This window comes from Sminthopsis crassicaudata, chromosome 3 (genome assembly GCF_048593235.1).
Source record: "Sminthopsis crassicaudata isolate SCR6 chromosome 3, ASM4859323v1, whole genome shotgun sequence".
In the NCBI taxonomy this organism is placed as follows: domain Eukaryota; kingdom Metazoa; phylum Chordata; class Mammalia; order Dasyuromorphia; family Dasyuridae; genus Sminthopsis; species Sminthopsis crassicaudata.
In genome coordinates this window covers 28,621,214-28,648,544 of record NC_133619.1, presented here as the reverse complement: position 1 = coordinate 28,648,544, position 27,331 = coordinate 28,621,214, and the positions used below count along the sequence as shown (strand labels likewise).

General features: G+C 41.1%; 1 protein-coding gene across 1 annotated transcript in view; it reads left to right on the top strand.

Annotated features, from left to right (window-relative positions):
• The window catches only part of TNIK (TRAF2 and NCK interacting kinase), a 412,485-nt gene that overhangs the window by 309,921 nt on the left and 75,233 nt on the right, over positions 1-27,331 (top strand). The window contains exons 14-16 of the mRNA XM_074301951.1: positions 15,242-15,352; positions 16,181-16,267; positions 18,939-19,139. Of these exons, the coding sequence (XP_074158052.1) occupies positions 15,242-15,352; positions 16,181-16,267; positions 18,939-19,139 (399 nt within the window). The remainder of the gene's footprint in view (positions 1-15,241; positions 15,353-16,180; positions 16,268-18,938; positions 19,140-27,331) is intronic.

Sequence of the window (27,331 nt, the reverse complement as noted above, 5' to 3'; positions counted from 1 at the left end):
CCTCCCCTTAAGATTGTGAGCTCCACCAGAGCTGGGCCCATATTTTTTATCTTCCTTTGTGTCTACAGTGTCTGGCACAGTGCCTGGTACATTGTTGATGTTCTTCACTCGTTTTTAGTCATGTCTGTCTCTTTGTGACCCCATTTAGGGTTTTCTCAGCAGAGATATTGGAATGGTTTGCCATTTCCTTCTCCAGCTCATTTTATGGATGAGGAAACGAGACAAACAGGGTTAAGTGAATTGCCCAGGGTCACAAGCTAGTGAGTGTCTGACGGGGTCAAATTTGAACTCATGAAGCTGAACCTTTCTAGTTCCGCATCATGTGGAATATGCATATATACACATAATGTGTGTGTATATATATTATATATAAACATATATAATAACTACATGTGTATATACACAAACACATATATGCACATGTAGATACACACACACATATATCCTTCCATCTATCTGTCTATCTGGCTGACTGTCTACACTTTGAAAATCTTAAAGCTCTCTTAAACTATCATCACCATCTAATAATTGTTGGATAAATGAAGTGGTTCAGATCAAAATATCTAATTAGTCCACAGTTATCTATTGTAACAGATACCAATGTAGTTAAAGGGAAATAAATATGGGGTGCAGAATATTGCAGATGTGAGTGGAAGACAGTCGCTGTGTGTTACTGGGAAACAGTACACAGATTGTCGCTACAGGTGAAGGGTCTCAAAGAAGCCCAGACTCCAGATTTTCAATTCAGTGATAATCTAACAGCCTTAAGTATTTACTGGAAACATTCATTCATTCATCAAACATTTATTAAGCATCTTAGTTGTTCTGAGCTCTGGTAACACAAAAATGAAAAATATCAGCCTTTGCTTCCCAGGAACCTTGAAATCTTCTGGGAAGGTAGAATTTGTACCCAGCTGAGTACAACACAATACAGAAAGAGATGGCGGCAATGGAAAGATCCCAAGATTCTATCTCTAGGGAAATTTAAAGAGGTGTAGATCACATTCACCTGGGAAAAGGAAGAGGAGGACGGAAGGGCCTAAGGAAAGTTTTCATGGACTAGATTGACCTGAGCTTTGCAGGAAGAGAAAATTTGGGCAGGTAGACATGGGGAATTGGGAGCACATATGAGGCAAGGGGGAAACACTGTGAGAAAAGTAAAAAGACAGCAGCAGGAAATCGAGGAATAGCTGGTAGGATGGTTTGCTTGGAACGTAGTATAAAATAAGGCTAGAAAGATTAGAGCCAGACTATAGACAGCCTTAAGTGGATCAAGGGAGGAAATGGATGAGAAGTATTTTGCAAACCTTACGTCATGGTGTGTGTGTGTGTGTGTGTGTGTGTGTGTGTGTGTGTGTGTGTGTGTGAGAGAGAGAGAGAGAGAGAGAGAAAGAGAGAGAGAGAGAGAGAGAGAGAGAGAGAGAGAGAGAGACACAGAGAGAGACACAGAGAGAGACACAGAGAGAGAGATACAGACACACACAGACACTGACTGAGACTGAGATTAGGAACAAGGCCAGGAAGCCTTTTTTAATTTGATTTTATATTTTACCCCAAACTCAGTAGGAAGAAAGAGGAAACTTTGCCGGGAAGGAGTAGGACTAAATCTGTCCAATGGAATATTATTTTAGCAACCGTATGGAGGGTAGAGAGTGCCAGGAAGTTCTGAAAGGGAAACTGGACACAGGGAAATCAATTGAGATGATATGATAGCAGCGCAGGAGAAAGTGATAAGAATCCAAAATTGAGTCCTAGCCATAGGATGAGAGGACAGATGGGAGATATTGTGGAGATAGAAGTGGGGAAGATCTGGCAACATTTAATTGAATGGGGAGTGAGAAGGGAGAGGGAAGAAGAGTCATGGCCGACTGAGGTTTTGAGTGGGTGGCTTAACTAAGATAAATGAAGGAATCAGGAATCAGCAAAAATTTCAAAACAATTGTCACTGAGGAAGAGAAAAATATGTTTCTCCACCCCCCCCCCCCCTTTGATTGCAGCATATAAATCTTTTGTCCTAGTTTCAGATTCAGGTAACAATTCTTGACACCCCGCACTGCCCCCCCCCCATTTTAGGATGACGATGACAGTGCTCACTTATGTTTCAGAGTATTTGAATAATTTGTCTATTTTCTGACTTAGTGAGAGCCTTGATGGAAGGGAGTCAGATCAGTCACTTAGTCAATAAATATTTATGGAAGCACACAATGATACAAAGACAGAAGTGAAATTAGTCCCACTCCCAAACACTTAAGTTTCTAACATACATTTATATTTGCTACCATTTAGTCATTTTCTTATTTCTGATTCTCTGTGACCCCATTTGGGATTTTCTTGACAGAGTTATTGGAGTGGTTTGCCATTTCTTTCTCCAGCTCATTTTATACATGAGGAAACTGAGTAAAGTAACTTGTCCAGATTCACACAGCTAGTAAGTTTCTGAAATGAGATTTGAACTCAGAAACATGAGTCTTCCCGATGCAGTGTTTGGGGCACTATAGCACCACCTAGCTATCCTGTACATGTATATAATTATATGCAGAGTGTCCCATACAGATATATATATATATATATATATATATATATATATATATATATATATATATATATATACAGAGAGAGAGAGAGAGAGAGAGAGAGAGAGAGAGAGAGAGAGAGAGAGAGAGAGAGAGAGAGAGAGAATATGAATACATACATACAATATAGATTAGGGTAACCTAAGATGAAAAAAACATTGATAATTGTAGGGGAAAGGGAAATGTTGACTAAAGGAGCCAGTTTTTCCTGTCATCCAAGCTTCTTCCTAGAAACAAGGGAAATGTTTACCTTGGTCCTTCCTCTTTCCTGCCCATCTGTGGATTCCCCCAAGTCTTAGCATTCTCAGTGAACCTACCCTGGGAATTCCCTTCTAGTTACTTATCTGAGCCCCTACTCCCAGTAAAATGTAAGCTTCTTGAAGGCAGGCACTGGCAATAATTTTTTTTGTATCCCAAGTAGCCAAAGAATAACTTCCTTTTTTTTTTCTTCTGAGTGTAGACATATAATTTTTTCAGGATAGGAAACTCCCACTTAGAAATAACTTCCACAAATAGAGATGGATTTTTAATAATTATGAGTGTGCCATAATTGCCTATACCAGTGAAAGGTTGAGTTCAAAGGTTGATGCTTCCTTGGAGTCATACAGGTCAAGCGTGTCAAAGCAAAATTTCCTGACTGCAAGGTTCACCCTCATGCAACATGCCACTCTGCTTTCTATTTTGTCTATGCATAATACTTATTCTGAACCAAGTGAGAAAGTGAATTTTGTTAAGATACTGAGATATTATTTAGAGCTCTGTGTAGCTAGCAGATATCCTATAGGTGGATGGGAAGAATGGTAAGGATGGGATGGATGGGAAGGATGAATGGATGGATGGATGGATGGGAAGGATGAATGGATGGATGGATGGGAAGGATGGGAAGGAGGGATGAATGGGGAAGATGGATGGATGGAAGGGAAGGAAGAAAGGAAGGAAAAAGAGAAATATACACATAGATATATAGATTATAGATATATACACACATATAGATATAGATACATTCATATTATAGGTAGACATATATCTATCTATATAGGCACTTAATAAATGCTTGTTGACTTGACTCATGACCCCAGAGTTTATAGGGTCCTACTATGGTTCTATCAGCAGCATGGTCTTGAGAAAAGTGGCTACCGTCTGTCTTACTAGTAATGAATGGATGCCCAAAATACAATTGCTGCAATAGAGACCCTAACAGTCTAACAGAGCAGAGATAGCTCTTTTAGCATCCCACTCATTACTCCAACTGACATGAACCCCAACGAGAATTCAGCCCAGACATTAAGTCTTTTGTTCTTCAATCATGGCATTATTGTCAACTGAGGTTTTCCAGTGCACAGTAAAGATTTTAGGATGGTCTGCCATTTCCTTCTCTGGTGGATTACAGCAAACAGAGGTTAGGTGACTTGCCTAAGATCACACAGCTATTGCGTCAGATTAGACTTGAACTCGTTCTTCCTGATTCTAAGTCCAGAGCTCTATCCACTGCACCACGTAGCTGCCCTGCAGAATTAAAGTGCCACCTCACTCACAGAGTTATTGTGAGGCTCAAACAAGATGTTAAATATAAAATACTTTCCAACTTTAATTTGCTGTATAAATAGGTCTCTAAAATTTAGAGATACGATGTCTAGCACAGGGAGAAGTGAGAACATTTGCCAGGGTCATGTACTCAGTGGGGTTGGGGGCTTTTTCAAGGTCAAATAAGTTAAGAAAGGGGGACCTGTTTCTATAAGTTGAAGCCCCATATTAATGTCAGTTATTAGCCTCATGAATTAATTCTTTCATGGGGAAACCAAAGCCCCGAGAAGTCCTGGGATTGCCCAAGATCGCAGAAGAACAGATGGCAGAGCCCACTTCCAGAGCAGGCGCTCACTTTGCAGCTCATGCCGCCTGGGTGGCTCTTGCTTACAGTCGCTCCAAATGGACTCTCTTGCTTCTGTTGGATTATTTCCACCATCAACTCCCACATGAGTCCCATGAGATGGCCCCACTTTGGAGAAGAAGCATTCCAAGTAGAGGGTTGAGGAGTGAGACCAGGCTCACAGGGGCTCCCTGGCAGCCAAAACTGAGCTCACGGATCCATCCTGTCTTTGACCCAAGTCCTTAACCGGCTTCCTCCAACCAGAGAAAGAAGAACCTGGAACAGGCGATGGCCACTTGGGATTCATCTGCAGGAAGGAGAGCTTGATAAATGGGTTGGAGATAGAAAATGTTTCTGCATTAACAGTGGAAACCATTGAAGGAACCATTGCTTAGCTTGGTAAACTATCAGTTGACACTTAAATTTGCTCTGAGAAGCTAATGCCAACAATAACTAATAATAATCAAAAGTAGATATTAGTCAATATTTCATTGAGTTTGTAAAGATTTAGCCTCTGCCATATAGCTAGAAAGACACAATCAAGTGGCTAGAATTACAAACCAGAAATCCTTTTTTTTTTCTCAAGGCAAATGGGATTTAGTGACTTGCCCAGGGTCACACAGCTAGGGAGTGTTAAATGTCTGAGGCCAGATTTGAACTCAAGTCTTCCTGACTTTAGGGCTGTTGCACCACCACTGCACTACCTAGCTGCCCCTAAATTCATTATTTTTTTACATGCTTTATTATTCAGTTGTTTCAGTCATATCTTTGTGACCTTCTTTGGGGCTTTCTTGGCCATTTCCTTCTCCAGTTCATTTTACAGATGAGGAAGCTGAGGCATACAGTATTAAGTGACTCGGCTAGGGTCACAAGTTAATATGTGCCTGAAGTCAAATTTGAAATCTCCCCAACCTAGCACTCTATCCACTGTGCCATTTAGCTAACAGATGTAAAACCCCTGTAAAAAGAGCCTACAGTGTCCTTGAGAATTCAGAAAACGAATGGGACACAAACCAGAGCATTAAAATAACAGAACCATTGCCTCCAACTACCCAGACATATAATGACAGCAGAAATAATAGCCAGCATTTTTATAGCTTTCACTATGTGCCAGCCACTGCACTTAGCACTTTACAATTACAATCTCATCTGATTCTCACACCACCCCGGGGGGTAGAAGCTCTTATTATCCCCATTTCAAAGATGAGGAAACTGAGGCAAACAGAAATTAAGTGCCTTACACACAGTCACAAAGCTAGTCGGTGTCTGAGGCCACTTTAAACCCTTCCTAAGCACTCTATCTGCTACAAAAATCTAAGCACATTTTAAAGAAAAGTTGCCATCTCTAATACTCAGCTCTTCAAACCATATGGAGCGAAATGTTTTCAGAATATAGGGAGTTAGCAGAAGAAATCACAGTCTTGTAAGAATAGAAGGAGGTACATCTCGTTCGTTCCTGTCATTTGCTTTAGATTGTGCCAAGGATGCTTTCAGGAAGCCCGTGGAAGATGCACTTCCAGCTCAAGATCATTCTTCAGCTAGAAAAAGCAGCCATTTTGCTTCCCTGTACATTGATTACTGAACATTAAATTATCACAAGTGATAGCATGGTGGCGGCCGGTTGTGAGACCGTTCCTATCTGAGCCCCACCAGGAGATGAGAAGATGCCCATGGGGGGAGGAGCAGCAGCTTTCTGTGTGACCCTGGGCAAACCTTATCATTTCTCATTTCGTCAGGCACGCCAGGTCAGGTTTTATAACGGGCAGAGAAGGAGCTCACCTGTGTGGGGAGAGGCAGTGTCCTTAAATGGACATTCCTTATGCTAACTTTATCCCAAGTCCAGCCAAAAATAAAAAGGGCTGATATTTATTCAATGCATTATGGTTTGGAAAATGTCGTACATTTAGCATCTCTTTTGATCTTCATGATAGCCCTGTAAAATGGGTGCTATTATTATTATTCCCATTTCATAGATGAGGAAATTGAGGATTACAAGCTTCAAGTGATTTGTGTAATAAAATGGCAAATAAATATCCAAGGCAGGCTGATATTAAAGAAGCTGGGTTCAAATCCCATTTCTGTCACATACTTCCCATAATGACCTTTGATAATCACCCCCTTATGGGATCTCGCTTTCCTTAACTATAACATGATGTGATGGGACCAGGTATCTCCGAGGTGCTTGCCAGCTCCAGTTTTAGAACCTCAAGTTCCATTATAATAAGTCCTATAGTCTGCCCATTATAATGGTCTAGAAAAGCAGTAAGGCAGCAGCAGCAGAGCACCAGCCTTGGAGTCTGGGACATCTGGACTCCAGTCTTGCCCCTGGCATGTATTGGTTGTATAACTGCTCTAGCATGATCCACCATGCTGCCCTCTCCTAATCATCTAGGAGCTGCAATGGATAGAAAGCTAGGTCAGACAGGCCTGACTTCAAAATGACTTCAGATATTAGCTCTGTGATTCTGGGTAAGTCACTTAACGCTGTTTGCCTCAGTTTCCTCACCCGTAAAACGAGCTAGGGAAGGAATGACAAACCATTTCAGTACCTTTGTCAAAAAAAATTCAAGTGGAGTCACAAAGAGTTGGACATGACCGAAATGATTGAACCACATCAACAATGGTAAAGGGAATGTCCACCTTGAGGAGTTCCTCATCTTAATGAAATCACAGGTTTAAATAAAAAGTAATGGCCAGCAATGCCTTCAAAATGCTCCCACCTAAGAAATATATAGCTTAAATATATAATCGTTCCCAAAATTTAATATTTGTTGCAGATTAATTGTTGGTCAGGAAAGTCAGCTTAATTCTTTTAATAACAAAACTTACTCTCACATCTGTATAATAAAACTTTATCTTAAAAAAAAAAGAATAAAAAATCATTGGTGACCTTGGGGGAAAAATGCTCTCATCATTCAGACATCCTTTCTCGTTAGTGAATTATACTCTGTGCAGATTGCACTTTTCCCAATGCCCAGCCTTCTAAATTTTCAGTTTCATTTTCTTTTGACTGCTGGGCTCGGATTTTTCCACTTCCTTTCAAGTATTGTTTTCTTTCTTTCTTTTTTTTTTTCTCTGAGACATCCAGGTGGGGACACCTCAGTGTCTCATAGAGCTGTCTGTCATTGTTTCAACCATCTTACCCCGACATGGTTCTGTTGTGCATCCCATTCTTCCTGTTCCCAGATGGACCTGGCTTAGCTGAGTGAACTGAGGGTCTTTTGAAGTCTTCTTTTTCAAACTGGGCCTCAGAAGACCTTGCCAGGGAGTGGCTCTGCCTCCCTTATCTGCAGGAGAAGCCAACTCCTCCTGTTGGATACTTAAGGTCCCCTCAACTGCTACTCCCGGTGCCTAAACCTTCCCATCAATAGTCAGAGAGCTCCTCAGGCCTGACAGCCCCTTGACAGAGTGTGGATGAATTCAGCCGCCAGAGCTGGCCCTTTGCACCCAAAAGAATCACAAGCGAGTGGCTGAGAGGAGGAGGAGGTGGGTACGGGAAGGAAGGTTCACCATTGGTTGCCCTGCTGTTGCTACCCTGAGTCATCTCTTTTCAGGGATGGGGCTCTCGGTGGTTCAGTCATTCCAGGAGGGATGAAAATATCATGTGCAAACCGAAAAAGCAAGAGCTAGGCAAAACAGATAGACAAATGGGCAGTCCCATCGTCAGACAGACAGATAGCTGGACAGGTAAATGTGTAGACAGACAGGAACATAGGTAGGGAAATAAATGGATGGATGGACAGACAGACAGATGGATGGATAGGTAAATGTGTGGAGAGACAGGAACATAGGTAGGGAAATAAATGGATGGATGGACAGACAGACAGATGGATGGACAGGTAAATGTGTGGAGAGACAGGAACATAGGTAAGGAAATAAATAAATGGATGGATGGACAGACAGACAGATTGAGAGGTGAACAGACAGATGTTTGGAGGGGCACACAAATAAACAGATGGACAGATAGACACACAGATGATGGATGGATGGACAGATGAATGTATAAACAGACAAGAACATAAGGAAACATGGATGGATGGACAGACAGACACACATAGGGAGACAAACAGATGGATAGACAGATACACAAGTACATGGACAAATGGACAGACAGATATATGGATGGATACATAGATAGGGAGACGGATGAATAGATGGACAGAGAGATAGACAACTGGACAAATAAACAGATGCATAGACAGACAAATGGAGGCACATAAAAAGAGATAGTTAGACACGGACACCTACACAAAAAACAGACATAGCCATTCTGAGAAACAGGCAGACACTCTAACACACACACATACACACGGAGACAGAATCATAAATACAGGTACATAAAGACAGACACACAGAGACAGACAGATAGTGTGGTTCTGGGGTACTGCTGAAGTCCCATTGTTGTGCCCATGCTCCCTTTCTGCCTTTGGAGAACTGGCCCGAGCTGAAAGAAAGCACCAGGTGCAAGAGCAGTCCCCACACACCCATGGCTCAAGCCTGGCATTAATTCCGTGGTGCTGGGGAAAATGGCCTTTAATTCACTTCATCATTAACGGCAGTCAGTCGTAATAGGTCCTGGCGCAGCAGCAGCAGGAGAGTGGGAGAACAGAGCTGCTCTCTTCCCGGCTGGGCACAGAGGCACATTTCAGCCTCCTCATTAGCATTCCCTACGAGGAGCTGAGCATTTTATTATATCTTGAGCGGGCACTCCGTCATTTAAATCACCTGCCAGCAACACCAAGGTAGGCTGGCCAGGAGCTCATTGTCCAGGGCTGTGCCCCAGGAGTGCTCAGGTGATGCTGTGGTGGGAAGTGTACACTCTTCCTGCCATTCTGGTGCATAATAAGAGGCTGCATGCAGCAGTGGCTGGAAGGCCAATCTCGCTCCCAGAAATAGTGGGATTCAAGTCCTGCCCGTGGCATGTACTGACTTATGTGCTCCTGAACCAGTTGTTTGACCTCTCAGTGCCACGGGCAAGTCTCTAAGACTATTAATTACAGATGAGTTGCTGCTCCACATGACTGGAGGGACTTTCCACACTGATGAAATTGCCAGGCTGGGGGACATTGAAGGGAGGAATGTTTCCTACCTCATCATTCTCCCTCAAAAAAAAAAAATGAGTAAAGCTACCTTGCTTCCCTTCTATTATGTGCTTCCTATTCAGATTTACCCATTATTCTGAAGGTTTATTTCTGGATAATGAAGAAGAGCCAGCAGATCTCTGTTGCTCACTGCTTCTTGGCCAAATCACTTCAATTATCTGGCTTTAGTTTTCTCACATCTACCCTTCCTGTTTCTAATAGGATCTGTATTAAAAATTGGGGGATTTATTATCTCTTCTTTTTATGAAGGATCTCAAACTTCTGGTCTTTAGGCCATGTTGTTCTAGATACTCAATCGGGGCTAAATTTTTGTCACCAGGAGCGATCGTTTGCACAATTTCTAGGATGTCCTTGCATAATCTGCATTAATCCATAAGTCTTGGTTCTCTATTGGGGAAACACTCAAATATCCAATGAAATATAGATCAAAGGAGATAATATACATATATATGTATATATAAAATATTTTAGAAATATTCATATGCTATATTGTTATATTATGGTCAACAGCATCATTGTTGTTATATCAAAGTATACTTGTGAAGCCAACTCATTGAAATCTAGATATAAATCATATTGTAAATGGGGCATCATCATAACCCTAAGGTTTCTAAAATACTTTATTATATATACAGATATATATACACACACACATATATATATATATATATATATATAACATATGTGTATGTGGAGATCCTTGCTCTTAGTCTCTTTTATTGGGATTTGAAATATTTAAGTTCTCCCCTTTTAACCCAGCAAGCACATGTACAACTTGAAGGAAGAAGCTTGAAGAATCAGCAAGGATCTTTGGGCAAAAGATGCTGATGAGGAACTTATTTCTTTTTTGTGGGTGGAGGGGATCTCTTTTTCTTTTCAATTAATATTGTTTGTGGAAAAAGTCCAAGCTTAAGGAGGAAAGCAAGATGAGACATGGAAAGATGAGACATGTATATGTGTGTATATGTATGTATATAAATGTGTATTGCATTTATGTATGTATATGCATATACATTGTGTGTATATATCTATGCATATACTATGTGTATGTGTATATACATGTATTTATACGTATGTGTGTGTGTAAAGAGAGACCCAGAACAAAAACTACAGCTCTCTTGAGAGCCAGAATGAAGAACAGGGTATTCTAATCATACTGTCTACAAGAATTGTCCTCCAGAGTTTTCAGTGAATCCTACAGAAGATAAGTAGACAATTTTTTTATTCAATTCAAAAGGAATCATTTTGTCCATCTGTTTAATACTTTGTAGCACATTAACCAAAAGAGTCGTAGCAAAACAGGGACTTTTGCCAGGATCATCTCAGTCTTTTCTGCAACTTCTGGTGGCTAGAACTTGTGTCTGGTCCCATGATCAGAAATCCCTCTCCCCTTATTTCTGAAAACAAATCCCCATGACAGTCATCCAAGCAACATTCTGTAGCTGACATATTCTTGACTGAATTCTGAGGGAACATGGAGGCCCTCATTATTACTATTTTTCTTCTTATGATGATGACTTTTACATTATTATCACCATTACCATTATTTCGTATCCCCAAAATCTGATGTTCCTACCATTTAGACACACATTTTGTTCAGTTTTAAATGATCCCAGAGCACACTTTGGAAATTTCTGACTTAATAGATATTTAATATCTACTGAAACAAGGGCTCTTAACATGGGATCCATAAACAAGGCTGAGAGGGAAAAAAAATGTACCTTTATTTCCTTCAACTGAAATTTAAGATTTCCTTCAATTATTTTAAAACTTTCTGAGAAAGGATGCACTGATTCAAAAGAATACCTAAAGGATCCAGGATACAAAACAGGATTAGACCCTGTGATTCAATTATTCCTCTGTCATGTCCTCTATTTAGAATAAGGGTCCTACTTAAATACAGAAATTCTTTCCTGTATATAAAGTCTAAACAGGACCACTAGGTGCTACAGTAGCTAGTGTGCTGGGCTTAGAATCAGGAAGACCTGACTTGAAATCTGGCCTCAGCCACTTATCAGTTATGTGACCCTGAACAAGTCATTTCATCCTGTTGGCCTCAGTTTCACCATCTGGAAAATGAGCTGGAAAAGGAAATGGTAGACCACTCCAGTATCTCTGCCAAGAAAACCCCCAAATGGTGTCACAAGGAGTCAGACATGACTTAAAGGAATGAACAACAACAAATCTAAATCATCTTCCAGCCTAAAAATAAAATAAAAATAAGTTTTCTTTTGTACAAATAAAGAATGGGAGTGAGGCCATACCATCAAGCCACCACCTACCCCCTGGAATCACTCTGAGAGGGACAGAATTAGAAATCATTTCATTTGCATATTTTTCCCATCTTGCACTGGGGGCTCTTCCCTGTACACTCTCTTTTTCTGTGATTTCCCTCTACCTCCTTCTGACGTCCATCCTTTCCATGTCTCATCTTGCTTTCCTCCTTTAGCTTGGACTTTTTCCACAAACAATATTAATTGAAAAGAAAAAGAGATCCCCTCCACCCACAAAGAAGAAATAAGTTCCTCATCAGCATCTTTTGCCCAAAGATCCTTGCTCTTAGTCTCTTTTATTGGGATTTGAAATATTTAAGTTCTCCCCTTTTAACCCAGCAAGCACATGTACAACTTGAAGGAAGAAGCTTTGTTTTTCCTTAACTAATTTGGGTCTGCCATCTGAGGTAGTGCCCTTCTTGGAGGGATAGAGATCAATGTTGCTCTGGAAAGGCATTAGCAGCAAGGCTGAGCACTTGTTAGCTTGGCAGGGAGCCTTCGCCAGGTTGGGAAAGTGATTTATTTCTCCACCTCCCTACAGGAATTAGAATCCTGAAAGATGTCTCCGTGTTTTAGAGGTATCTGACCCCAAGTGAGCTCATTAGGAAGTATTACTCACTTTGTAGCATCAGTAACAAAACTCACAAATCACTGAGTTAGACCATTCTCAGAATCTGTTATCAGTATGGTATCCACACGGTATGGTGGAAGTAGAGGGGGACTGGATGCTAAGTAAATGTGAGACTATTGATTTCTGTCAAAATCTGCATCTAAAAATCAGCTACATCTTAAAATTACTTTGATTCTCTTACAAGAACCCAACACCCAGGAAACAGACAGTAGAGTAAATAATTTAAAATGTTAATTTTATGGAAATTACTTTGGGCCAACATTCAAACCAATTCACAGTTCAATATTTTTAATATTAAGCATCTATTTTATTGTAAAATTGTTGACTTGCATGGATGTAGTACTTTAATGTTTATCAAGTCCTTTGACATTCGTTAGCTCATTTTAGCCCCATGAGTACCTTGTGAGGTAGGTGCTAAATAATATCACCTTTTTGTTGTTGTTGTTCAGTCATTTTCAATTCTGTTCAACTCTCTGTGAACCCATTTAGGATTTTCTTGGCAAAAATATTGGAGTAGTTTGCCATTTCCTTCTCCAGCTCGTTTTACATTTTAACAGGGTTAAGAAACTAGGGTCACACAGCTACCACATTTGAACTCAAGAAGATGAGTCTTCCATGGGCAAGGTATTGGGAGTGCAAAGTAAAAATAGCATATGTCCTATATTTCATTCTGCATGGCAAGAGAGAATGGGAAGGGATGGGATGTTCCTACATAAATAACATAAGCAGATTAGAGAGTACTGAGGCACAAGGGGAAAGGAGACAAAACACTCCAGTGATGTTTGGGGAGTGGAGAAATCCTTTCTCTTGGAGTATCAAACAGGGTTCAGGGAGGGCTTCATTGAGATGACTTCTGAGCCAAGCCTTGAAGGGAGGATAGAGGTGGAAAGAAGAGGAGAGAGAATGCCTTCATGAGAGATAGCCTGAGGAAGAATAGCACATCAAGGATTATCCCAGTCTTCCTAGTTTCCTTGAAGGAGGAGTAATGGGAAATAAATCTGAAGAAAAAAATAGGAGTGGAGAGCCTCCAAGGCCAGGGCAAAGGAATTACAATTTTTTTTCCTCAAGGCCATCAGGAGCCACAAAAAGCTTTGGTAGCATGAGTGTGACATGGGCCTAGCTTGGAAAGATCAGTTTGTCAGCAGGTATTTTCGCGATTATTCTCCGCATTGGCAAGGACCCTCTTTAGTTCAATCAGTCACTGATTTTTTTGTCTCCCTCCAGTCATGACCAAAAGATTTTTGTGACTGCAGACTATCTTTTCGGTTACTCTTGACTGGAAAAGCAATAATCTTTCTTGTGTTATTGTTGACTGACAAGTAAACGAGATAAAAAAAAAAGTGTTCAAATCTCACCAACTTTATTAGGTCGTTTGTAGGACTCCCACAGCAGTAGCGAGGCATGGCACCAGCAGGAGCATTAAGATAGTCTGTTCAGCATCTGCCTTTTGCCTTTGGTGTTTTTGTGGCATTCCCCCAAACTGCTTAGGAACTAGCATCAATATGCCCCTGGTTCTGTCTGATTTGTTCTTTTGGAGCTCAGTGTGACAGAGCCACCATCTGACCTGAGTGTTGGGTTTCCAACCGGGCATCCACAGTCATGTGAAATCAAGCATCCAGAGAATTATAAAGCAGGATGTCAATCTCACCTGTTCACTTGTTCTTTGCTCTCTTAACTTCCACCCAGAAACCCAAACCATTTTCCAGCTGTGACGTAAGGCCTCAACTTCACAGACCCAGTCTTGATAGAATCAAATCAAGAAATATTTGTATTAAGTCTTTTCTGCATACAAGTTACTGCTGGGCTTGTGGCAACTTGGACTTCCCTAGGCCTAGCTCCTCTCTTCCTCAAATCTCTCCCCCTTTCATTCCCTCTGAATGTATCAGTCCCTTCATCAATCAACTCCAGCACCTATCCATGGCTTTTAAAATCCAATAAAAATCCCTCTTTATTGCTTTTAAGGCCTTTCATCATTTTGCCCAAACCTTCTCTCCAGACTTCATGGATATTACTCTCCCCTCACACTGCTTGACCTGGTCAAACTGGCCATCTCTTGTTCCTTACACATCTCCATCACTTTCCGCTGGCTATGTCCCATGGCTGGAGTTCACTCCCTGTTCTCTGCCTCCTAGAATCAAGACTCTACTCAGTGACCATCTTCTACAGGAAGTCTTGCTCCCCACTCAAGTGCCTTTTCTTCTCAATACTTACATTTAATGGCGTTATTTGTATTAATTCTCAAAATGCTTCTATTATGTATTTATCAGCTCTTTGCAAAGAGGGATTGATTTTTCTTGTCTTTGTCTCTCCATCGTCTCACACAATACCTAATTGGTTGAGCTATTGCTCCTCGTACTTTTTCCTTTAGGGCCAAAGAGCACCCAATCGAGCGCTGGGAGTCCACAGGGCCGTCTATCACATTCAGTCCAAGTCAGGAAGCATTGATTAACTTCCTCCTGTGTTTCAAGCATTGGGCTAACACTGGGGATACAGAGAGAGAAGGGGAACAGTTTGTATTCTTGGGAAGCTTCCATTGGGAAACAACACATAGAAAAGGAGATAAATAGAAAACCTAGAAATTCATTTCAGGTTAGAGAAAGTCCAACATAAACCACTGGGAGATGAAGGGAGGCCTTGCAGAGGAGGTGATACTTGGGCTCAGCTTTGAAAGAAGCAAAGGAAATGGGTTCTCCCTGAGATCACCCCTGTCAGTAAGAGAACTACCCGCTGCTGTGGTTTGTGCCCCCCTCCCAAGGAGTACCAACTTAATTTTATGTGGTTTATCCCCTCCATAGCAGCAAAGGAGAGAGAAAGAACTGAGGAAGCAGCAGGAAAGAGAGCAACGGAGACACTATGAGGAACAGATCCGCCGTGAGGAAGAAAGGAGACGAGCAGAGCATGAACAGGTAAACCGCGACCAGGAGAAACCTAAAATGGGGCCATTCGGTGTGATTTTAAATGAGATTGCTACACTGAAGGAAAAAAAAAAAGATTTTTTTTCTCCCTTTGTGACCAGGTGTAATTATCACAGCCTCAAGAAGTCTAATGTCTAACCTGATAAGTCTTTCCCTGCATGTACCTCAACAGCCAAGAGCAGTCTAACTTGGTCTGCCCGGTCCCCTTGTTAATGCTTTATGAGCAGGACTCTTTGGGAAGACTAGATGAATCCTCCCCTTCCAAGACTGAAGCTATTCTCCTTACCAAGCTTTCTTCCTCACTACACTTAGCTCATTTATAACCTTTTCTTCCTAATTCCATTCAAAGACCAACAGTTAGGATGTCGCCTCCAAGAACTATTAGGTAAACACCAGGTGGATGATAGCACTCAACAACAGTTGGTTTATTCCCATAAATTCTGAGGCAACCCAGAAACTGTATAACACGACTTATGTTAAGAAGCTCCCAACAACCAGGATCTTAGAAGAATAAGCTTGAAAATGTAAGTGAGGTTATTTAACACCAGGCAATTGTTATAAAACTCATCTCCGTTGGCCATCTTTGAAGAAAAGTTTTGTGCTTTTGATCTAAATGTCTTTGCTTGGGAAATGTGTTCTTCTTGCTGGCTAAAGAGGTCTCTGGGTGTTTTCCTTTTTCGACCCACCCAACTCCCTCCTTCTGGACTCCACTTACCATCTTCTGTTGCTTTATGAAATTACTAGTTCTTTCTTTCTCCTCTCTTTCTCTCTCTCTCTTGGTCTCTGTTCCTCTGAATTCCCTGCTGGCCGCCTCACCAGGAGTACATCAGGAGACAGTTAGAGGAGGAGCAGAGACAATTAGAGATCCTGCAGCAGCAACTATTGCAGGAACAAGCCCTCCTTCTGGTAATGGGATCCCTAAGCACCAGCTTCCTGCTTTCTGTCTTTCTTCGGTGTATGTGTTTGTATGGGGTTGCTTGTGTCCTCTGTCTTTCACACATGCATGCATTCTAAGAAGGAAACCTGGTGTGCAAGACACAGGAGAAGTCCTCCAAACTCTGCCCTTTGACTGATTTTATAAAACTTGAAAATGTCACTGGGTTCATATCTTAACTTTGTAATTAATGCATGTGTGATCTTGGGCAAGTCATTGCACCAATTCCTAATTTTACTTATTTGTGTGTAAGCATGTATGTGTGTGTGTGTTTGGGTTTATGTGTATATTTAAGACTAGGAATTTCCTAATAAATTTCATGGGATGATCAGGAGGTGAGTCCTTGCCGGGAAATTCTCAGTTGTCGATTTACTTGCTTCTCAATATCAGTATACCCTTAGATATAGTAAGAGTGAAGACCTTTCTCAGAGATAAATTTGATAAAGGGGAATGGTGACTTATGAACGTTGGGAACTCTCTTCACCAATAGAGACACACAATACCAGAAGAAATTCAAGCCCATCACTTTAGACACATAGAGATTAAGTAGCTTGTCCAAGGTCAAACATTTCATGTCCCAGGAGAGATCTGAACATAAGTCTTCTTGGTGTTGATCCCCAAAACTCTAGCCATTGTCTCACCACTTCTTTTCGAGACGACTTATTTTTAATAACTTAGAAAAATCCAGGTTGAGTATCATTTTCTGGGTTCTTTATTAAATCCTATTATTTGATAAAGTTTTGTGAAAACCCAGCTGCATTATAAGTTCAGAGTGTTCAAGACCGTGGCATTCATTGCTTTGGGACTCTCAGAGCCATTTGCGAGCATGCTGAAACAAATTCAAAGTAAAGCATATTTCAATGGAAACCTATTCAAATTTACAAGCTCTAAAGGCCGCATTTCATTTGTGGACTATTAATTTTGTTTTATGCTAAGAACATTTTGTGTTCCTGGCTCACACTGCTCTCATTTGAAATACTTTAAAAAAAATTTTATTGTGACAATATGCTCTCACTTTGTTTACTTTTTAAAATCAAAATTCTATTCAGTGACATTCTGTTTTTATCTTTTGAGTCCATAAATGTGGTTGTTAAATGGAGTTAGCCTATAGTCATAAACACACATACATATACAGAAGCATACATATATATACATATACATATATATATATATATATATATATATATATATACACACACACATTTGCCAATTCCTTCACATTTTTTTCTTACTATGGACCTAGACGTAGACTTGCAGATAGAATCATGGGCAAGTAACTTTAGCTTTACCTTTTTAGGGCCTTAGTTTTCTCATCTGCAAGATAATAGGCTGAGGGAGCAGCTATGTGGTGCAGTGGATAGAGCACCAGCCCTGAATTCAGGAGGACCTGAGTTCAAATCTGGTCTCAGATACTTAACACTTCCTAGCTGTGTGACCCTGGGCAAGTCACTTAACTCCAACCTCAGAAGAAAAAAAAAAAGATAATAGACTGAGACTGCATGCCTTTTGAGTTTCCCTCTACATGAAAACCTGTTTTTCTATGTTTTCTTCAGTGTGGGAACTCCCAGTGTGGAAACATCCATATGACATTTCCTATCATATTGAGAAAACATTCCATGATGGGAGCTCCAAGCATGGAAACATCCATATGAAACAGACCATCATATTGATGGTCTTTTATAAGTCTTAGTGAGTTTTCTGTAACATTGAGAATTAAGTGATCTTATACTTGAGCAAATATTTAATATTATCAGAGATGGAACTTGAACCTATTTTTTTCCTGACTTCCAAGACTCATCTTTTCTATTCACCATAACACCCTGCCTCTCAACATTTTATTCCTTGAGGTTCATATTTAATTATATATCTTTGATAGAAATAAAGGACAAAATTGGAAATGGAGGTGAACTATTTCAGCTATTCTGTGATGACAGGACCATGCCATTGCATTGCCACCATTTTGCCAACTTTTGTTGCAAATCCAAAGTGGGGACTTCCATCTTGAATGCTAGCTTTGCTCCTAACATCATATGTGACCTCTTCAGGTTTTATCTGTAATTCAAGGAATCAGCCTCGATGAGTTCTAAGGTCCTTTCCATCTCTAAATATACACCACCTGGGTGACCTTGGTCAAGCTTCTAAATGTCTCTGGGTCTGTTTCCTCTTTAAAAATCTCAGGTTGGACCAGGATATTCTTTGCCACTTTAAATCTATGACACTTCCTATTTGATCTTGGCAAGTTACTGAATATCATTGTGCCCTTTGTGTCTCTCAAAATGACAGGATTGGTCTAGATGACTTCTAAAGTCCTTTCTAATGCTAAATCTAAAACTGGGCTCAGTTTCCTCATCTGTAAAAGGAGAGAATCTCTAAGGGTCCTTCTGCTTCTAAATCTAAGAGTTAAATTGGTTCCAAACTATGAATGAGCCTTGTTTAAGCGGGAGGGAGGAGTCCTGGTTTTTGTTTTTAAGTCATGGTTCTGACAAGCTGCCCCCATGTTAATTCTGTACTTGGATGTTCGTCAGTGTTGTCTGTGTCCATGGTCCATCTTCCTTTTGTCGATTTACAAGAACCACTGCGCTCTCCTCCAGTACACCTGACGTTCTGTTCTCTGTTATTCCTCTTCCCCTTCATTCTGGGCAGGAATATAAGCGCAAACAGCTGGAAGAACAGAGACAGGCTGAACGATTGCAGAGGCAGTTACAGCAGGAAAGGGACTATTTGGTCTCCCTTCAGCAGCAGCAACAGCAACAGCGCCAAGACCAGAGGCCAGGAGAGAAGAAGCCTCTATACCATTACAAAGAAGGGATGAATCCCAGTGAGAAGCCAGCCTGGGCCAAGGAGGTAAGGAATCAAGGGCAGTGAGCTCCGTGGTTTTGAAAACTTGGTGAGTTTGGTCTACCCAGATAGAGAACGGAGTTGGATGCAACAAAGTTGTGAGTCAATTCCTTACAAGACTCCGCCACCAAAGGCAGAGAAAAGTAAACTCAAAATCCCTTTATGTTCATGTCAATAAATTGAAAATCTTCCTTCCTTTTACGAAATTCCAAGTTAACATTTTTTTTTGTAGGCCAGACACTTTACAAGCCCTCCCAGCCTTCAGCTAGGGGCACTTACCACTCATGCATGGGATATATTACCCATGATTGCTCTGAGACCTACAAGGAATTGATTTATTCTTGTATATTCATCACAGGTAAACCTCTGTCTCCAAACTGGTAGAGTGGAATTAATAAACATAATCCTCGGGTGGTTAGATTTGCAAATTAAATAATTTTATTTTTTTAACATCCAGGGGTAAGGAGCGGTGGAAATAGAATGACAAGCATGTATAATGTGGACTTCCTTAATGTACTTATTGTCCATTTTCTTCTTGACATGTATTAGAAGAAAATCACAGGAAATGAGTCCCTTTCCCCTGCTGTTTGGCGAAGGGGCTTGTGTCCTGTGTCCACATGGTCCTCTCTCTCTTCATAATTACTGCTTCTTTTTTTTTGATGCTTGTGCTTTAATGGTTCGATTTTGTGATCTACTCCCAGGTACAGCAGTGGCCCTTTAATAATTCGCCCATTCTTCCAGCTAAGTGGACCCACTGTGCTGTCCGCCAGCAGCTGGCATGCCTTGTGACGGGCAGAGATGTGTCACTGCCACCTGCCACAGAGCCTTCTCCCCATCCCGAGCTGGTCCCCTTGGCTAAGCCCGAGTCATGGTGCAGGCCCAAGGCAGACATTCCGAAAGCCAGCAGGCTCTCTTCCACGACCACGATGGCGGCGGGTCCTATGGTCCTGAAGAATGCCAGATGGAGGCAGCTGTTAGAGAATCCACCACAGAAGAACATCGTAACTGCTGCACAGGTTAGGCTGGGCCTCCAGGAACAAGAGCCGAAGACGCAGGAAGACACGAGAACCCACCCCAGAAGGTCTCACTCCCAAGAACCTGGCCCATTTAGGAATGTAGGCACCGAGCTCATCAAGGCTTCCTCACCCAGTATTTCCAAAATAACGGGCCCTGGTTTGGCTGATGGGAGACTTGTGAAGGACTTTCCAGCACCCCCTGGGATCTGGGGAAGAAAGTCTGTGAACTCATACATATTTACAAGTGCCTTTTCTCCTCTTAGGAATGTAAAGTCACTGGGTGACATCTCTTTAGGGCCGGAGCACTTTAATCTAAGTGTTTCTAGCCCCAGGTGTGATTTTAGAAGAATGAAGAGGAAAGCTCTCCTTGAAAATCACTTTGTTCCCTTGAGAAGCACCCAGGAATTTCTTCTTTCTCCAACACAGCTTCTCCAAGCACATTCTCAAAGGAAGCTAGGGGAAAGCTTGGAGCAATTTCTTCTTCCCTCCTTAAGTCTCTACCAAGCACGATCTCACCTGAATTTATCGACATTGGCCCCTTTATTCTCAGGTTTCCCTTTGTCCTCCTCACAGAACTTCGTAGCCTATACTCGCCGTGTAGATCTGGCTCCTCTGCCTTCAGCCTTCAGGAACAACCATGTGGCTGATGGGAAATCCTCATGGATTCCCATGATGCCATTTTCTAGTCCATCTTTACTTCCTCTGCAAGCACCTTGCAGTAAGAAAGCCGTCACGGTTGGGCCCATGAATGGCAAGAGAAGCATATCATTGAGCACTCCTGATGTGAGGTTTGCCAGACACCATGACTTCGAGCCCCCATTGGTGGGTGCCATCTCCCAAGGAGTCTATCAATCTCAGTTCTTTCTGGACATGTGTGGGCTTACTGTCTCCGGTCATCTGGTTCACATAACTCCCTTGGGGATATGTTTCACATACTTCTAATACTATAACTAACATAATTCTGTTCAAAGAGGGGTTTTCAAATTTTTCAAATTGGGCCTGTACTTGTCTAAAGTCAGATTGAAATATGAAAAAGAGCTTAAAAATAGACATAAAAATGAATTGATGATTTCTTTGATTGAATTCAGCATTTGTTTTTAAGATCTGTTCCTTTCCCAAGCTGAGAAAAGGAAAAAAAGTACACATATATCTCTTAGTTTGGACCTAACTCTAAATCTAAATTTTTCAACAATCTGCATATATAGTTCTATTGTCACAAACCTCATCTCCTAAACTGGAGAGGATGAGTAATTTAGAATAATTACTATAAACTCTTTTATTTTAAGGCTCCCACTGTGAACAGAATTTTCCAACTAAATGGGTGGTCAGGTTGCTGTCCCTGTAGCTAGCATGGCCAACTGATGAAATGATTTGGATGTCTCTGAGGATATAGGAATGAACTCGGAAAGCTGACTTTCCCAAATGACACTTCTCCCAGAATGTAAATTTGTGAATCTGCTGCGAGGGCATGAGTGAGTGAAGGCATGTACAACACAGTCCAATGGAAGAAACATCAGATTTCAAGTCATTGGACCTGAGTTCCCATTTACTCCTTATATGATCTGGGACTTTGCCTCTCTATATCCCAGTTTCCTCATCTATAAAATGAAGGAATTAGACTAAATGTATTTTTAGGCCTCTTCTACTTTTAAATCTGTATCTCTATATTCCTGTATAGAAGTCAAGAGATATGGCTGGACCACTTTAGTTTTTCATAGTGGATGGCTCCATTTGTAACATGCCCTCCTGGCAGTTACTATTACTAGTCTGTCCCAGGCCCAACAGAGTACCTTTGACCACTGACCTTTGCAGTGTGAGCTCTACCCGGTTCGCCTCCTCTGAGGCCTTCAAAGGTTTCTGGCCACGATCTCTTGAATCTATAGTTTAATAACCGGTAGCGTGCTCAAGAACAGCCACGTGTAATCTTAAAAGCCTTTATTATACCTACTCACATAATGCCCTGACTTGTTGGTTCCCGAGTGAACACCTGGTCAGAAGACCCACGCGTTCACTACCAAAATCCTTACCTCTTTCGGCTATCCATCTTGGCTTGGCCACCCAAGTTAGGGAGCCAGGTTAAAGAGCGCCAGGTTAAAGAGTTTTTGTTTGCAGAGTCAATCCACTTTTCCTTCTGTTCTTTCTCTAGTCTCTAGAGCCATATTAGCTTTCCAATTTTATCTTACATCCTTTTTTGCAACATAATTTTAATTGCTACCTTTGGCCAACTCATCTCTTTCCTCATCAGCCAAGCACCAAGAGGGGCCCTTAGGTCTCTTTATTTTGCAGGCTCAGAAATGGTATTGCCATTCATTTGCATCACCCAACTGTGGGTTGGGAAGAGGCACTGGCATTTGAGTAAAAGAAGAAAAGAACTTTAACATTCTCAACTTTTCACAAATATTAATGAACTTCCCAACTCATGGTACTGCCATGACATAGGATCATCGGGCTAATTAAAATGGAGCTCTAGGCCACCTCCCATCAACTCCTGGATTATTTTAAAACTTATTTCAGAAGTATGTTATTAAATTAAAAGTTATTTCCCATAGAAACAACTTTAGTCATAGAGGTTAGGTTCCCAGAGTTTCCCTCGTAGACTTTTTAAATGTTTATCCAAAGGATAATGGAGAGACATCATGAAGAATCTACTCATGTTATGGGCATAAAATCACAAAGGAAGAGTATAAAAGCTATCCTCAAAGATGCATATAAGGGGGGAAATGACAAGCTACTCATTGAGCACACAATGGTAGGGTGGGAAAATTGCCAGCTTTGGAGTCAGAAATCTGCATTCAAATCTTGACTCTCTTACTTCAGTCTGCATGAGCAAGAGGACTCAGCTGCTCATTTCTCTACATTCTTTGATTTTTCCTCTGAATATCTCAATATGTAGTTTAGATTTAATTTGTCTCCTCCTTTGTACTCATATGACATTGGGCAAGGTTTTTTTTTCACTCCCATGCACCTCATTTTTTTTAAAAAGCTCTACTTCCAGCACCCTTATGTTCTCTGTCTCTGTCCCTCTGTCTCTCTTGTCTTTGTCTGTCTGTCTGTCTCTCTCTCTCTCTCTCTCTCTCTCTCTCTCTCTCTCTCTCTCACTCCTCTTCCTTTTCTTTTCTCCTCTCCCCCCTCTCTTTTTCCCCTCTCTCTCTCTCCCCTCTCTCTGTCTCTGTCTTACTCACTCTCACTCTCACTCTCTTTTACTCTGTCTAATAGGATCATAGGTCTACAGCCACAAGTAATGTCCAAGATTATGGAATCCAATTCCTGTTATTTTACAGATGAGAAGACTGAGCCTCTGGAGGGTCATGTCTTATCCCAGGTCCCTCAAGGAATAATAAAAGCCAAGAAGCTTTTTTAAACACTCCCTCCCTCTGACTCCAGCTCCAGTGTTCTTCCCAGCTTGCTGCACTGCCCCACCACAGGCATCTTTTCTTTTCTCAGCTCCATCCACTATCATGACTAGGCTAGACTAGAATGAGACAAGGCAGGAACTAAGTGCTAAGGATGTTGATAATTACAAGGGAGAAAAAAAGAGAACTCCCAAGTTGATCAGTTTTTGAATAAGAATTTCTCAAGCACATACGTGCATTTTAGTTGCAGATTAAAGGGAGAAGGCATTTCTGGGGTCCCTTGGCTGGGACCTAAATAGCCAGTTATTTCTAAGGATCTTTGTAAGTTGGGTCTACCTATATGCCATTCTCTTGACTCAGTTTACCTATTGAAATTTCTAACCCAGAAACCCCAACGACTTTGCTGATCAAAGAGAAGTCGGGTTTTCATGTTGGTATTGTCCACTGAAAGGGAAGCAAACAGGAGGCATAATTCAGCCTTCTCACTTGTCCCTTAAGACAGCGACTTAGGGCTCTCTCGTGCTTCTTCTAAGCCCACTTCATGCCTCCATCTTGGCAACACACACTCTGTCTCTGAGGAGCAGCAGAATGCTTGGCGCCTGCAAGTGTTGAGTGAGATTATATCTGATGTATTTTTTACACTCCATCATGTTCTTTCTTTGTGATTCGTGCCCGTCATCTGGCATATCTCTTTGGTTTGGCAAGCAGTCACCAGATCTGTCTGCTCCAAGATGTTGCTATATTTCCCATCAGCCCCTTTGGAGTTGAGTGTTAAGCCCTTAGAGTAGCTTTCAGAGTCTTCAGTCCTTTGCTGTCTGCTCCTTCCCTCCCATCTCCTTATCCTTTGTCTCATCATAGGCCATGTCTTTGGAGGTGGAAGGACCCAGGATGGTCATCTAGTTCGACCTTTTATTTCTGTATCTCTTCAGTCTATTTCTAGAGGCAGCTAAGTGGTGCAATGGCTGGATTGCCAGACTGTAAAGCCCATTTAATCTGTCTGCTTCAATTTCCTCCACCAAAATATGTGTTTAATAATGACATCTACATCCCAAGGTTATTGTGAGCATCAAATGAGATATAGGAAAACACTTAGCACAATGTACTTAATAGGTACCTAATTAATGCTTATTTTCTTCTCTCACTTCTCAGCTACCTTTTAGTTCAGTCTCATTTCTTTCTCTTCTTAGATTCTTCAGTCTCTGAAAGAGTTTTATATGGCATCTAAAGTGCTATCAGTATGGTACCGGATTCACATCCATTTACAAAGTATGGGGGTTGGGGGTAGAGAAACACTGGCTTTGGGACCCAAAGGTTTGAATGGAGAGATTTCTGGAGGTCTGATCTTTGATCAGACCATTGCACTGCCCTCTAACTTCTGGTTGACCTTGGGCAAGCTACTCTGAACCTCAGTATTACTCATGTGCAATATGGAAACTTTGGGCTAGGTGGCCTACAAAGTCATTGATTACCCTCTAATGTTCAAATATATTAGAGGTCATTTTTAATGGGCTTAATTTTACTTTTTTGTGTCCTAGACCTCTCTGCCAGTCAGTCTGGTGAAATTTTTCTCAGAACAATTTTTTAAAATACATAAAATAAAATGCTTTGGATTTCAAATGAAAGCAATTCTTCTGAAATAGTTATTAAATATTTTTTAAATTTTTTAATGTATTTTATTTAAACAGAGTAAGAAAAAAGGAATACAAAACAAAAGAGAACATTGTCATGTGTCCAGCAGGACTATCAAAGTATTTTTAAAACAAAGTTCATAGATCCCAGATCAAGATCCTTTGAGAGTCCAACCTCCTCTTTTTTTTTTTATTTGTGGAAACTGATGCCCATAGAGGTTGAGTAACTTGTCTGTGGCCATAGAATTGTCAGCCACTATTCAAACTTAGGCCCTCAGCAGACCCTCAGGGCTACTTAGTCCTCAGTTTACCAATGTTTGGTCCAACCTGCCCATACTCCTACAGCCTTTGCCTGAACTCTGGGCTTTCCCATAGTCTCCTAGCTCTAAGGTGTATGTTTCATTCCCAGTTTTCTTTGGGGGCCATACTTATAGGACCCTGGTTGGGACGAGACCTCCCGAAATCTCTCCATTCAAACCCCAGTTCTCAAGTGAGCCTACGTTTGAATTGTGCCAAACTGATAGAGTCTATTGTTTTTGAAGCCCTCTAGAGGGGAAAAGAGCATACAGTCTTCCTCTGTAATCATCTGCTGAGTTGGTTTTGCCAAAAGGCAGGATGTGACTCATGCTATTATGTGGCAAGTGAGCCCGGGTCAGAGCCTCTTGAGAAGACTCGGAGCTATTCTCAGCCTCTTGTTTCTTCCTCCAATATTGCCTTCGAGCCTCAGAGTTGAACAGCTGTTTTGGAAGAAGTCTATTAGAAGTGTGTTCTCAGTATTAGAAGAAGAAAGGAAGAATTATACAACAATTCGAGTGGAGCTTAAGTTGGATTCTAGCATGGTTTTTGCCATCAGCACTGGAGTTACTGCCCCCCATGTTCCATGCCTGTGGCTTGTCATGGTAAAGACCTCGTCTCTTCAGAGCTGATCAAAAGTTCCCCAGAAGGATTTTATTTAGATTTCATGTTAGAAATCGTGTCATACCAAGGAAAATTGGCTTTCAAATAGAATAAATTGATTCTCCTAATCTTTTTCTCTTTTCCATTTATCTCTCCCTTTCAGTGATGCTATCCCTTACAATAGAAAATATCTTATGGACTTGCTCTTGTTCGCTTGGTTCAAGCACTAGCTGAAAGTGCTTCTTTTTAATTTTTTTTCTGTTTTCCCCTATCCTTTGGCAGCAAGAAGTTGGTGCTAAGACTTGGATCACAGTCAGACTTATTTGGAACTCCTTGGAGGCAGATAGAAATAAGCCTGGATGATAGCCCAATTTCTATTCATACACCTGCTCGTTATGAAGAAAACTTTCTGTGTTCTATCTTTCTTTGTTCATGTTTCTTTTCTCCTCTGAAATGAATGGAATGATCTTTGGTGATAAGAGAATAGACCTATACCCAGTGATGATATCAACAGTTTAGCCAGAGAATCCGATTGTTCCATTAATCTACCCAGAAAATTTTGTTTTTAGAAGAGGCACTGCCAAGGTGGCTCTTGATTTCTGTACTCTAGACCTGAAAAAATTTTATTAGTCAAGTCACACTTGAGATGCCATTATTTTCTCTTCATTCATCAGGATCGGGTTTTCAAAGACACTTCTTCCAGAGTGCATGTTCCCCGACTACATTGTATCATCTCTGTCCAGCATTTAAATTTAAAGATTGTTCTTACTTCAGGTCATTGACTGGAAGAAGTGCCTGGCAGGCCCATAGATTTAGAGCTAGAAGAAAATTTAGAGACCATATTACTCAAGCCTTTATTTTGTAAATGAGGAAACTTGTTCAAAGTCACACAGAGGTAGTAAATGGCCAAAATGAGTTTTGAACCCAGGTCCTCCAAACATTCAAACTAGTCTTCTTTCTACCATACCATACCACCTCCCCATAAAATGTCCCCCCGGGGAAATCTTCAGAATTCTTTGTCTGAAGTCTGGTCATTGTGAATGCCCTTGCAGAAGAGATGATGGATCCTTTATGTGAATTTCTAGGTGGTAAAACTAGAAATATTCCAGGGAGGTTAGGTTGTTAAGTTATTTGGTAGAAAACAAAAAAGGATTTCATTCATATATCTGAATCTTTTTAAATTTCAAACAAAAACTCTGTTTTTAACAGTTGTAATTAACTTTCCACCCAAGTCAACATCAGTGCCATATCTTCCCTCTTTACCATGTTCTTTTCATATGTTGTGATTCTGTAAGAGGTAAGGA